Source organism: Amia ocellicauda, chromosome 19 (genome assembly GCF_036373705.1).
Source record: "Amia ocellicauda isolate fAmiCal2 chromosome 19, fAmiCal2.hap1, whole genome shotgun sequence".
NCBI lineage: Eukaryota > Metazoa > Chordata > Actinopteri > Amiiformes > Amiidae > Amia > Amia ocellicauda.
Genome location: NC_089868.1, coordinates 7,673,226 through 7,685,850, shown reverse-complemented (window position 1 = coordinate 7,685,850; position 12,625 = coordinate 7,673,226). Strand labels below are relative to the sequence as shown.

Sequence of the window (12,625 nt, the reverse complement as noted above, 5' to 3'; positions counted from 1 at the left end):
CTGACTACAACTTTGTATTGAAAGTGCTTCTTCAGGTTGCTGTGGTAATGATTAGCACACTTTCAGGCAATGTAAGAAGTTTGCAATTTGTATCATATAATAAATTTATTAAAGATTCTATAGCTCAAACAATTATACTACCGTGCTTTTTGTTCCGTGCTTTGTTTTTTCAATATAAAGTTGTAAAATTAAGAGTAATCTGAGTTCAAACATTAAAATGCATTGACAGTTAGCCCAAGACAAAAATCTAGTACAAAAAATTACAAATAAACCAAAAAAGAACCATTAAGTTACCTAATACAAATCTGGGACCATTGCTCAATGTCAAATTAACTGTTAAGGAAGAAATAGATATATTCCTTGTTTAGTGTAAAATGTAGATTGGGCTCTCTGAAGTCAAGTAAAACACACACTAACCCTTAGGAAAGTAGACGTTACAAGATCATTGCAGAAACCTTGACATTCCAAATGTGATTTAAGAGCTAACGTCCACAGCTTTCTTGTAAAGTAAGCAGTATCTATGGGATAAATGAGGACCATAAAAAAAACTTACTGAAAAGGAATTCACTTTGACACTCTTGTGCTGCAATTGTTTCTGTATTTTGATATTTGATTTCAAGCTGTTGTCGATTGCTTGTACATCCTCGACTTACATGTGTTAAGGATAATTCTTCAGAATAAATGGAAATGTCTTGTTTATACTTTGCAGTATCAAGAATCTGCATCAAACTACATGCTTTTGTTGTGAAGATTATAGGTTACTGTAGACAGAAGTCTAAACACAGATGTGACCCAGTATTGTCAACATGGATATGTATATATGCAAGCACATGTCTCATTACAACAATAACAATTTATGGATAACCTATATCAACATTAAACATTACCCATTAATACAAAAGATAATTAATTGCCAATTAAGATTTGGAAATGTGTGACAGAAAATGAAGAACAGGGGCTACTGTTTCAAATGATATACAGACAAATACATTAGTTTATTAAAGATACATACATTAATTAAATAAAAGGGTCATAGTCCAGCACTGTTTTTACAAACTTAGACAGGTAGACAAGTGGGCAGTGAAAAGGCAAGTATTGACTGTATGCTGTTCACACTCAGTTACATGTATTAAACTACTGGTAGATTATTAACTAAAAATACATAATGTAGCTCAAAAAAGTAGACACTGAAGAGCTGAAGGGATCTTGGACTGCAGAACTCAAATTCGGACTTCCATACAGACATCCAATACTGAAGCTTCCCAATTCGATTAGCGTTTTATCTGAGAAATGCAGCTTTTGCTTGTCAGCTTCATCCGTTGTTTATTTAAATTAAATCAGCCAAATTATCAACAATGTGCAAATTGAATCAACTGCTCCTCATTCAAAGTAGAACCCCCTGGCCAAAACATCAGATTAACTCTTGATCTCACCAGCGTAGCAGTTTTACATTCTTTTGTCCAGACCATGAAGAAAATAATAAAATAAAAGGAAAAGCTGCCCTTTATCTCACCAGTTTTTATGATGACTCTAGGCAAAACAATGGCTAATGATCTATTGTTATAGGTATACAAAACCTTGGAAGTCAAGTCCGGGCAAATAAATATCTTGGTATCATAGAACAGCAAGCCTAGCAAAATAAAAAAATAAAAACATATCCAATATAAATCAAATATTTCCTGAAATCGTGAAATCGAAGTGACACATTGGACATTTACTGAGCACAACCTGTCCTTGTTATTCTTTAAAAAACTAATCTTCCCTCACTTTTATGGAAAACTGTCAAATTGTTTACATTACCTTTTTATTTTGTAGTAGAAAATGGCATCTGACAATAAAAATGATTCATGGTAAGGTATGGGTTGGTCAAAGTTTTGATTTGATCTAGGGCAAAATGTGTAAATATTTGCATCAGCATAATATCCTTCTGAATATAATCCCATGAAGTCTGGCAGTACGTGCTGTTCAAAATAGCCAACAATACTTACAGGCAGTCATGGAGCAATACACATAAAAACTACCTACACATAGCATATAGAAAATGACTTCTGGTACATTTTATTTTCTGGTAGACGTAATGCTTATCTTTTTGAACTGGTAATATACCATAAGTGAAGCAACAGTGCAAATCAAAAGAGTACACAAAGGGCTGTTTCTTAAAACCTTTAGGAAAAAACGGTACATTCACACCTATTTCTCACTAACATGAATAAAATAAAATAACAACGCAGCTGTTAAGGGGGACTAACTGCTCAATACATAATAATAATAATAATAATAATAATTATAATAATAATAATAATAATAATAATAATAATAATAATAATAATAATGGCACAGGAGTAGCTTTATATATATAATACATACATACATACATACATATATATATATATATATATATATATATATATATATATATATATATATATATATATATATATATATATATACACATACATACATACACATTCCGATTATTTCAAAAAGAAAGAAAGATGGCCCAGGACAAGAAGGATTTTGGCTGCATATGCTTCTTACGTTCACATTTTCTCAAAATTTAGCTGCTGAAGCTCTTACCCCATGCTCCCATGATCCATAAATCTTTATTAAGTTGTTTATTTATAGTCAGTGGATAATCTTTTATTTTCAATTAGAACAAAATTCCACTGAAGTACTTGACCCCTGGGTTGCCTTATTAAAATAACAGTGAGGTAACTGTAACATTATCTTTAACAAATTACAGATATCATTTAAACCTATTAGAATTTAAAACAAATCCAGACTCTTGCAATGCCAGGATTTCCACTTATCAGAACTGCACTTAGAACTTTTTCATTTTTTTCACATAAGCTTTTGTACTATAACTGCTTCAATTCAGGGATAACCCTCCCCCTTTTCTTTGTTATAACAATATAAAAAGACCCATGGAATTTCATTCACACACAAATATATGGGAATTGGAGGTTGCCATAATTTAATGTACTTACTGTCCTGAGAGTTTGGCTTTTTTCTCTTTACAAGAGATTTGAACTAGCCTCAGTGAAGAGTTTATTTATTTTGTTGTAAACATATTAAAATTAACTGTTTTACTGGTGAGTTAAATGTATTTTACCTGAGGTAATACTGAATGAAGTGTAGTAAGACTGGAGTAACAGAAACCAACTGCATATAAAGACTGATAATTACTGACAGTAAAGCTACTGATCTTACAGCATCAAAGAAAATAAATGCACTTTGAGATAATTATCTGATTAACAAGCAAAATATATATATATATCAGATTTGGGGGTTAAAATTGACAAATTCCTTTTTAAATAAAGAAAAAACAACATGTAAAAATGAACAGAATCAAATAAATAAATAAATAAATACAAATCACTTCAATAATCATGTCCAAATCAATCAGAATAGAAAAATCCTTCTGGAAAAACACTGGAGCATTTTAGTCCCCATAGTCTCTCTGCCTCCTGTCAGACAGCAGACAGCCCTGGTGCTTTTCTCAAACAAGTCTGAAAATATCTGAGCATATTGCTATTATTTCGAGCACAAGCCTTAAGGGATTCTGAGGTGGGGGGGGCTGCTGGCAGAAGCCTGAGTGAGACTAGAGTTCATGACTTGTGAACCTGTGTGAAGATGGGTTTCGTGTTGGGAAAGGCTCTGGGGACGCAGCAAGCATATAGAAGCTGCAGGACTCGGAGGCGCGGAAAGGGGTCGGTCTGCTGCCGGGGATGCTGAGAGTGTGCAGGGACCCAGCGAAGCGTGCTGAAGGTAAACGGGCAACACCAAAGCGCTGGAAGAGTCGACAGTGGACTCTGTAAAACGTGAATGATTTCCAATGGGATGCCGACCAGGAGGTCTTTGTGGTCAGATGCTGTTTAAACGCTCCGTCTGCAACACCACAATACTTGATGTCCAAACACAACATTACTTTGTTTATTTTTTTTAATGTTGTCAGCGATGTAGTTGTTTATACTAAAACTACTACTACTATTATTTCTATATGTTTCCCTAGCTATATGAACATAAGAAAGGTTACAATCAATAGAAGACTATTTGAACCACAAATAATCCAGTTTTAACTACAGTTTGTTCCACAACCCCCGACATCCAAAAACATGCACTTGTTCAGATCTTTAATCACCAGGTCAAACCTCTTTATTAATGTAAATTTACTTTAAACTGCAGTTTAAACAGTGGAAAAAAATACCACACTCAATTTGGCCACAGTACATAAGAGTTTACAAACGAGGAAATTATAATATATACAAAAATAATGTACTTCAATATAGTACAATAGGTATTAAAACATTTAATTTACAGTAATTTACAGCATTTTGTTGTTTCAGAAGCCCTTTTCCATGCAATGCAACTAAACACTTCATTTTCCAGAACTGAGAGGGAAACCTGATAGGTTGCATTAACTAAAAAACTAAAAATATACATTGGTTGTTTTAAGTAAGATTTCTGATCTTCATTACATAAAATACATAAATCCAGACAACAGCAGTTAAAAGCTGCAGCTACAGGAGACAGCCATAAAACAATAATTGAAATATACACACCAACTAACGAATCAATAAATAACACCACTTATAAAATTAAAAACTGACAGATGACAGATGTGTCTGCTGTGTGTAATCACTCTAGAAAAGCCTGAACTCTTCTGGAGAGGGTTTTTAAAATTGCACCGATAAGAATAACCCCCCTTTTTGTATTGTATGGCTTTTTACTTTGTAACAGACCCTTGTGACAAAGCACATCCTCTCCTATTCCTGGGAAACGGAGAGAGCCCGAGGTTTGTTGGATAAGAGAGATAAAGGGTTGCATGTAGCCTGTGAGTCAGCCGGACACAGTACACGCACAGTTTTTCGGGCCTGGTATGCTAAACAGGAAAGCATTAGGGTTCCGTGCATTAGTCTGGAATGCCGCTCTCCTCTTCCTTTTCACTCACTCTGCATTTCACAGGGCTCGCAAGACTTGGGAATCTAGTCACTGACAAGTCCCATCCATCCATTACCTCACTGTCTATTCTGAGGCTATGAGGTCTTTGGCCCAAGCCCTCTGTGATTGGGAAGCTGCAACAAGGCTTTCTCTCCAAAAGTGTCCAGGGTCTAATCGGGCCTCTGATACCTGAAGGCTGATTGCAGCAATGGCAGAGATAAGAGGCACATTTTTGTGCTTGGGAGAGGAAAGCACCTACTGACAAGTGATAGCACACCGTGCAAGGAAGAAAAAAACAAAAACAAAGAAACTTAACTGCAATTATAGAAATAAAGTCCCATTCCACAGCATCATAGACCTTCTCAGATGCAGTTAATGAGTTATAATCAAAGGCCTTTATTCAATAAACTTTAAAAATGTTAAATTTCATGGGGAATAAAAAACAAAAAAAAAAAAAACAGCACTTAATGGTACACAATAATAACAACAAAACTTTGGGTTAAACAGTAGGAAATTTAGCATGACAGTGACAGTTTTATGATTAGTCCAAACTCAGCCTGCTACAAAAAGGGATGTATAAAGCACCCAATTCATTTAGAAGCCACTCTTTACAGTGGCTTTAATTAGCACTCAATGTGAAAGCTACAACATATTGATTATTATTTATTTATTTCTTAGCAGATGCTCTTGTCCAGGGCGACTTATAAAATATAAGCGCAATACAAAGTGCAATAATACAGTGTGTTATTAAATAATAAATAAATAATAATAAATAATACATTATTTGTCTTTGTTACTGTATATAACTATTGTGTGTCCAGCTTTGTTACATCAAAGGAGGGGGGCGGGCGGGCAGTGTATTATTAGGAACTGGGACCGGGACCTCATGTATAGAAAATTTTCCGCACAAGAGACAGTGCTTTCCAAAATGGAGGGGGAGTGTGCCAGGTTTGTACGTTTCTTCTGCTTCACCTCCTGCAAGATTGCAAAGGCTGGCTCTATCTTCGGTGCCGTAATGCAGGGCAGGAGTCTACCTCCAGTGTGTGTTACAAGTCGAGTTTAAACTGCTCTCGCCCATAGAGTCTTATCTTGATTCCACTGAGGAAGTTAATGAAGAGGCTGCCAGGAAAGCTCTAACCACCCTAGTTGGCAATTCCCAGTGCTTTGAGTACTTACCCCACCCAGCAAATGGATGGAAATGGCTTCATGGATAATGTGTGTGCCCTCAGGCCATCAGGTCCCTTAAGTGTACCCTCTACCCTTTGAATCATCAATTTTACCACAGGAGTGTACACCAGGGCTGAGGTGAATAATCTTCTAAATAATCTATTGTGGAACTTAGAAAAAGTTTGCGTCAACCGTTACCCTAATGAACGCTCTTACCCTTATCTTACCTAATCCCTCTGTGCCACAGTAGTGTTAACTCTCAAGGCACAGGTCATTTGGAACTATATATAACTATGTGTATGGCATGCATGCATGCAGAGTGCTTTACAACTATTTGTATTATGATCAGCCATACCGACGCTTTACCGGTTCACCACGGTATACTACAGTAAATATTTATATGGGTAGTGAGGGATTATTTGTAAAATAATGTGAAAATATATGTTATAACTTTTTTTCCTGAGTTGGAGAGCAATGCAAACGCAAAAGGAGAGATTAGCCAGCATAGAAATCATATTTTTAGCATATTACATTACAATGATGTCTGACAATGGCACAGCTAACAATGGCACCAAAAAAAAAAGACAATTCTGTCTCAATGCAGGCATTTTATGGGTAGGACTGACAGCAGGAAGTGCTGAGCAGAGTCTAAATTTACTATGGTCTGTGTCTGATATAGAAAGTCTACTTTCTATAGCTACTGTGGCAAAGTAATGGAAAGTATACTCCCAGGATATGTGAAAAAGCATATAGGTGGTCCGTAGTGACTGCACAATGCTTTTGTGGTTCAACTATAAAATCCTTGAAGCTGCAAGATAATATTCATCCACTTTATAGAAATGTGTTGAAGAAATGTTGCAATTGCTGCTAGGATTTACTTCAAAACACAAAGCAACATAATGTTCTCTGCTTAATACCATTATTATTATTATTATTATTATTATTATTATTATTATTATTATTATTATTATTATTATCATCTGTCTGGTTCCCTACCCAGTGCTGAGGTTAAATTATATTAAACTTTGTATAACACAAAATATAGAATACAGCAGAAAACCCAAAGAGTTATATAGAGAAATAAAAAATCCAGTAGCAGATACAGCAATGCAACAAAGGAGGGTCAGGACTATATACAATAGGAAATTCCTGATTAGTATTTGAATCCCCTAGGTACTGCATTCCCTAACCGACCTTGGGGGTCATATTTATTTATTCAGCCAAGAAAGAGCCTTTCACATATGCCTTATTCTCTCAGACTGGCAACTCTCCTTGGAAATAGGATACAGGCATTAGAAGGACAGCTCTTAATGTCCTACGGTAGGACAGACACTGAGACAAAGAGACACAGTTCCCATCACTGTCCAGGGCTAGAGGGCACCGGATCACAGACAGAGACTGCTGTTTCAAGTCAAGCTACTGAACAAACTCTCACATCTCCAAGAATACCTCTCTTTTGTTCAGGCCCTGGTACTGGTTACCTGTGAGCTTTTGAATTGATTTAAAAGGAAGAAGGTATCAACTTTAGTAACTGTCCTCCCCCCCAATCCATGTCCCCCCATTCCAGTTAAATTCAGGAAGACCAAAACTCAACATTCCAGTAAGCTGTAATTCTATAAAGCACTCTTGGATACTCTGGGGGAAAGGCCGATATATATAAAATTAAGTCTGAATTGCAATGCTACCGTAGAGTAAGCTAACTAGTGGGCTGTTGCCTTATCTGATGCTGGGGGAGTCTAACTTCGGCCATTGGTGGGAGAGATATAGATGGGTTCACATATTTATAAACCACTGAACATTGCACTGGAGAACTTCATAATTTCCAAAAGCAGCCTAGGATACGGAAACAAACAAAGGAAACCCAGATACAAATAGTGATTACATTTGTTAAGGAGGGGGGGTAACTATTCAGTCCTGTGGAAAAGGATTCTGCTTAGCAGGCTCCGAAAAGTGTTCAAGCAAACAGAGCACCGAGCTCACAAAGCCAAAATCCAGAGAACACATAAGACCTATTTTAGCCTACCCATAGTGGGACAGCAAAACTCAGGACTGATTGAAAAATCTAACACTGACTTAGAAGATCTGGTATAATCATTGATCCAAGGCACGGCTTCACTCATTTCTTGCATAAATTACAAATCAAAAGTCTCTGGATTCACTGTTCCCTACATATTCCCTGAAATAAGAGTGAGGGTAAAGTAACTGAAATGCACTAAAACTAGACTGTAGACAAGTGGTTCCCAGCCCTGGCCCTGGAGGAACCCTGTGTCAGATGGCTTTCATCCCTGCTCTGTTGTCAACTTACCTGAATGATCTCCTGACATGGCTTAATTCAGACGATTATGAGTTCAATTACGGGTTCAATTAAGAGCTCGGTAGGAACAAAAAACAGCAGACACAGAAGTCCTCCAGCAGACACAGGGTGGTACAGGGCCAAGGTTGGAACCACTGTTATAGACCTCCAGTAGCCATCAGAGACTCAGGAGTCTGGGTGAGAATTTAAATTGCATCTTCCCGTACCACTTCTCTTTCACTGTTGCTTTAAATACAATGTGCTTTAAAGTGGTTTAGTCTTTAATGTAATGGCAAGGCCTATTGGTTAATTGTCCAGAAAAAATTATAGAAGGCAGCATACCACATGAGTATCACATGGTGGTTTGAGTGAATGGTTTTGCAGAGCCATTGGTTTGGAAGCCCGGGGGGGGGGTTGGTTTGAGCACACGCAGACCCCCACGCTCACCTGATTGACATGAGGGACAACCCCACAGTCCTCCTTCAGCTCCTCCAGGTGACGGATGAGGAAATTGCTGACGCCGATGGCCCGGCACACTCCTGCGTAAGGTGAAGGAGAGAGACAGGGCAAGCGTTTTGTGAGCAGGAGAGGCAGACAGACAGGCAGGCCGCAGTCCAGGACAAGATAAAACGGGTGAGACACTGAATCTAGGCGCGCTGAGACCTACACAAAGGAGGAAGAGGGACCAGGTTGGGGGAGCGGGGATGGAGGTTCTGGAGGAAGCAGCTGTGGAATGCAGCATCCAACTCTGGGCATCCCCTGTTGGTTTCACAAGTTTAGCGGAATTTCTTGGAACAGCATCTTGTGGCAATAGGCAAACAATAACATAGAGTGCGTCACTGAGGAATAGGGTAATGACCTGTATTATCTGTGACTCCTTAACGAGAATGGGAGAGTGAGTGTGTGTGTGTGTGTGTGTGTGTGTGTGTGTGTGTGTGTGTGTGAATGTGTGAGTATGAATGCGTGAGTGCGTGAGTGCGTGAATGAGTGAGTATGTGTGAGTATGTTTGTGCAAGTTTTAGCAACAAGCTACTAGGACACTTTGTTCCCAGTCCAGCAGTGACAGCCCAGAATGTGTAGAGGCTATCAGCGTAGGAAATCTGTGGGACAATTGAATACAGCAGGGGCGTTGCAGCCAGCACTATTTTAAGAAGTGGCTCTAATTCACCAAGTACAGTGTAGCAGGAGGCTACACATGTCATACATGAAAAGACATAATGACATTAAAAATATATAAGCAAGCTAAGGGTTTCTGAAAGGGCAAGCACACTGAGAAAGCATTTAATTGGTTAGGTCGTGGGTGTTAACTTTCTGAGAGGAAGAGGGAGTGGTAGGGTAGGTGAGGCAGGAAACAAGTGTGCCTGGGCAAGGGGGTCTGTCTGGAGTCCTGAGGTTATTACAGTGGAAAGGTACAGTAGTACTTCATGTTGTACAAAGTTTCCTGTTATTTTCGCGACTAATTCCTTACATAACCTATTCAGTTTGTTTCTCCCTAGATCTTGAGGACTGGTCCTTTTAAATGTGATAAAACATTCCAAAACAATGCTTCAAATGTAAAAAAACAAAACTCTTCAGGGATAGCGATTACACATGCACTATTCATTCTAGGCTAGTTCTTTATGTATATGGCACATTAGGTCCAGAAGGTCAACATTAGCAGGAATAATGTACAAGAACAAATGTACAGAACAAATTGTAATAAAATATATTAATCTGATACATTTTCTCTTCTTGCTTAGCAGAGGAAACAAATGATAAATAAGAGCAATAGCAAAGAACAACAAAAATGTTGTGTTTGAGTATAACGGCCATTACGATTCAGTCAAACATCCAGGATCAGTCATTCCCAAACCTGAACCATGCCGAACATGACAGACCCCATTAGCTGGGAATTGCAAAACAAACAATCCAAACATCAAAATAAATATCTGATCTTCACTTTACAGCAGTTGGAAATCTTCACCCCTTTCTCTCCTATGTGGAGAGAAAATCAACAGCAAAGTTACCTTGAACTGCGTAAAATGCTTACATATTAAATCACTAATTCATTAATATTTTATTTTACCAGCACATTGTGAAATACAAGGTTACTGATGGGATATAACCCTAGTAATGAGGCAACCCAGGAAATTGCTAATATTTTTTCAAGTCCTCCTAGTTACTGATAATAGTAAGGTGCATTATCGGACGCTACCGTTAACGTTCACTGGACATACTACTGCAAACAAGGCTCTTCTCATGTTAATTGTATTTGCTTTTCATGAATAAATTGAGTTTATAGCTGCTGCTTTCCATGGATTTATATGTATTGTGTGCGATTGAATTTTTTTAACATCTACCAAATATAGGTTCACAAACCCTTATCCAAAGCCCTTGGGGCCGGATACGTTTCGGAATTAGATTTTTTTACGAATTTCAGAAAGGTAGTACAGTATATGCACTGTATATTAAGGTAACACCCCAGCACGGTCTGTGGCAAGACCCTGTATACAAACACATTAATATTTTTTGCAGTGAATGTTCAATAAAAGCAAACAATATCGGAGAGCACCTGACGCACGTGTGACTGCTAGGAGTGCTGATAGGTTTTCAGAGCTTTTCGAATTTCAGAATTGCGGAAAAGGGATTGTGGACCTGTACACAAATAAAACTGTACAGATGACTTCCCAATCCCCCTGTAACCTAAAAGACTAAGAGCCCCAAAAAGTATAACGTACACCAGCTATAAACACTTTCTGATTTTCCACATCCTAGTCCCTAGGTTGCCAATTCACAGCAACTTTAATAAGTATCGAGACACCTGGTCTATGGCTACATGTTAATGAGAATCTGAGTAGGCTTAATTAGGATAGTATCAACCAAAGAGAGAACATGATAAGAAAAAAAAAAAAACATCATCATTAAACTAATACTGCAACAGACTACAGGGCTTCAGTGGAACTGGCTGGGTAGAGCCTGAAAAACAAAGCTGCAGTAAGAGGGAGCCCTCCTGGCATTTTTTGTGTGGCACAAATATTCAAATGGCCTGAAGGAATCACCAATGGAAAATGTAGCTCACCAACTTGAAACAGATGGTGAGCTCCTTCCATACAGCCCTGTAGATACCTCCAGTGTATCTGTCTGTTACAAATCATGTCTTTAAACCCCATTAGTCAGACAACATATCATTGAGATATAGTCTACAGGGGCCATATGCCATTTGTTTAATTCACAGTATCTAGACAGATAACTTATCTGTTGTCTGTGATGGCCTAAACTGAACAATTTGTCAGGAGGTGTGTGACGTTTTCCGGCAAGGTTCAAACCCACAAGGAAGATTTAATTTATCAGAATTGTCAAGCCTAAATATCTTAAGTTCCACTTATCTACAAACCATGCTCAACACTGTTATAGGGAAAAAGTTTTTATTTTATTGTATTTTATTGTGTATAAATCTTCACCCCTCCCCGAGTGAATACATGGTGAAAGCACCATTGGCAGCTTTGTGAGTCTGTTGAGAGAAGTCTCTACCAAATGTGCACACCAATATTTGACCATTCGTCTATACAAAACTGTTCAAGCTATGTCAAGTTCCTTGCAGAGCACTGATGGATGTCAATCTTCAATGCATGCTATACATTTTCGATTGGATTTATGTCAGGGCTCTGACTGAGCTACTGAAGGACATCTACCTTTCTGTTCCTTAGCCACTCCACTGTAGCTTTGGCTGTGTGCTTCCGTCCCAGTTTGAGCTTTCTTGCAGAGGGCAGCAGGTTTTCCTCAAAGACTTTCCTGTACTTTGCTCCATTCATTTCCCTTCTATCCTGACAAATGCCCCAGTTCCTGCTGATGAGAAACACCCCATAACATGATGCTGTCATAACCATGCCTCATGGTAGGGATGTTGTTCATTGGGTGATGTGTTGTGTTGGGATTGCACCAAACGTAACGCTTTGTATTTAACCCTTTACACTCCACTCTATTTTTCCTGTTATTTTCCTTATTATTTTTGTGTGTAGCACTTGATGGTATGTGCCATATGCATTTATCTTATATCAAATTAAAGAAAAATTTCTGGCCTTTCGTATTATGAAGAGTTAATCGGCTGACCAAGTAAAAATATAAAAACGCGCGCATATGCAAATTAGTACCTTAAACTTTCAGAAATGGCAGATTTCGCAAACACTGTAGCTCAGGCGAGAGAGACCCTATAGATTTCTACAGTAAGGGATTCCTTCTTGCCAC

General features: G+C 38.0%; 1 protein-coding gene across 1 annotated transcript in view; it reads right to left on the bottom strand.

Annotated features, from left to right (window-relative positions):
- LOC136714401 (uncharacterized oxidoreductase ZK1290.5) overlaps positions 1–12,625 on the bottom strand; it is an 85,346-nt gene that overhangs the window by 17,018 nt on the left and 55,703 nt on the right. Inside the window, exon 4 of the mRNA XM_066691895.1 lies at positions 8,849–8,940. Within this exon, the coding sequence (XP_066547992.1) occupies positions 8,849–8,940 (92 nt within the window). The remainder of the gene's footprint in view (positions 1–8,848; positions 8,941–12,625) is intronic.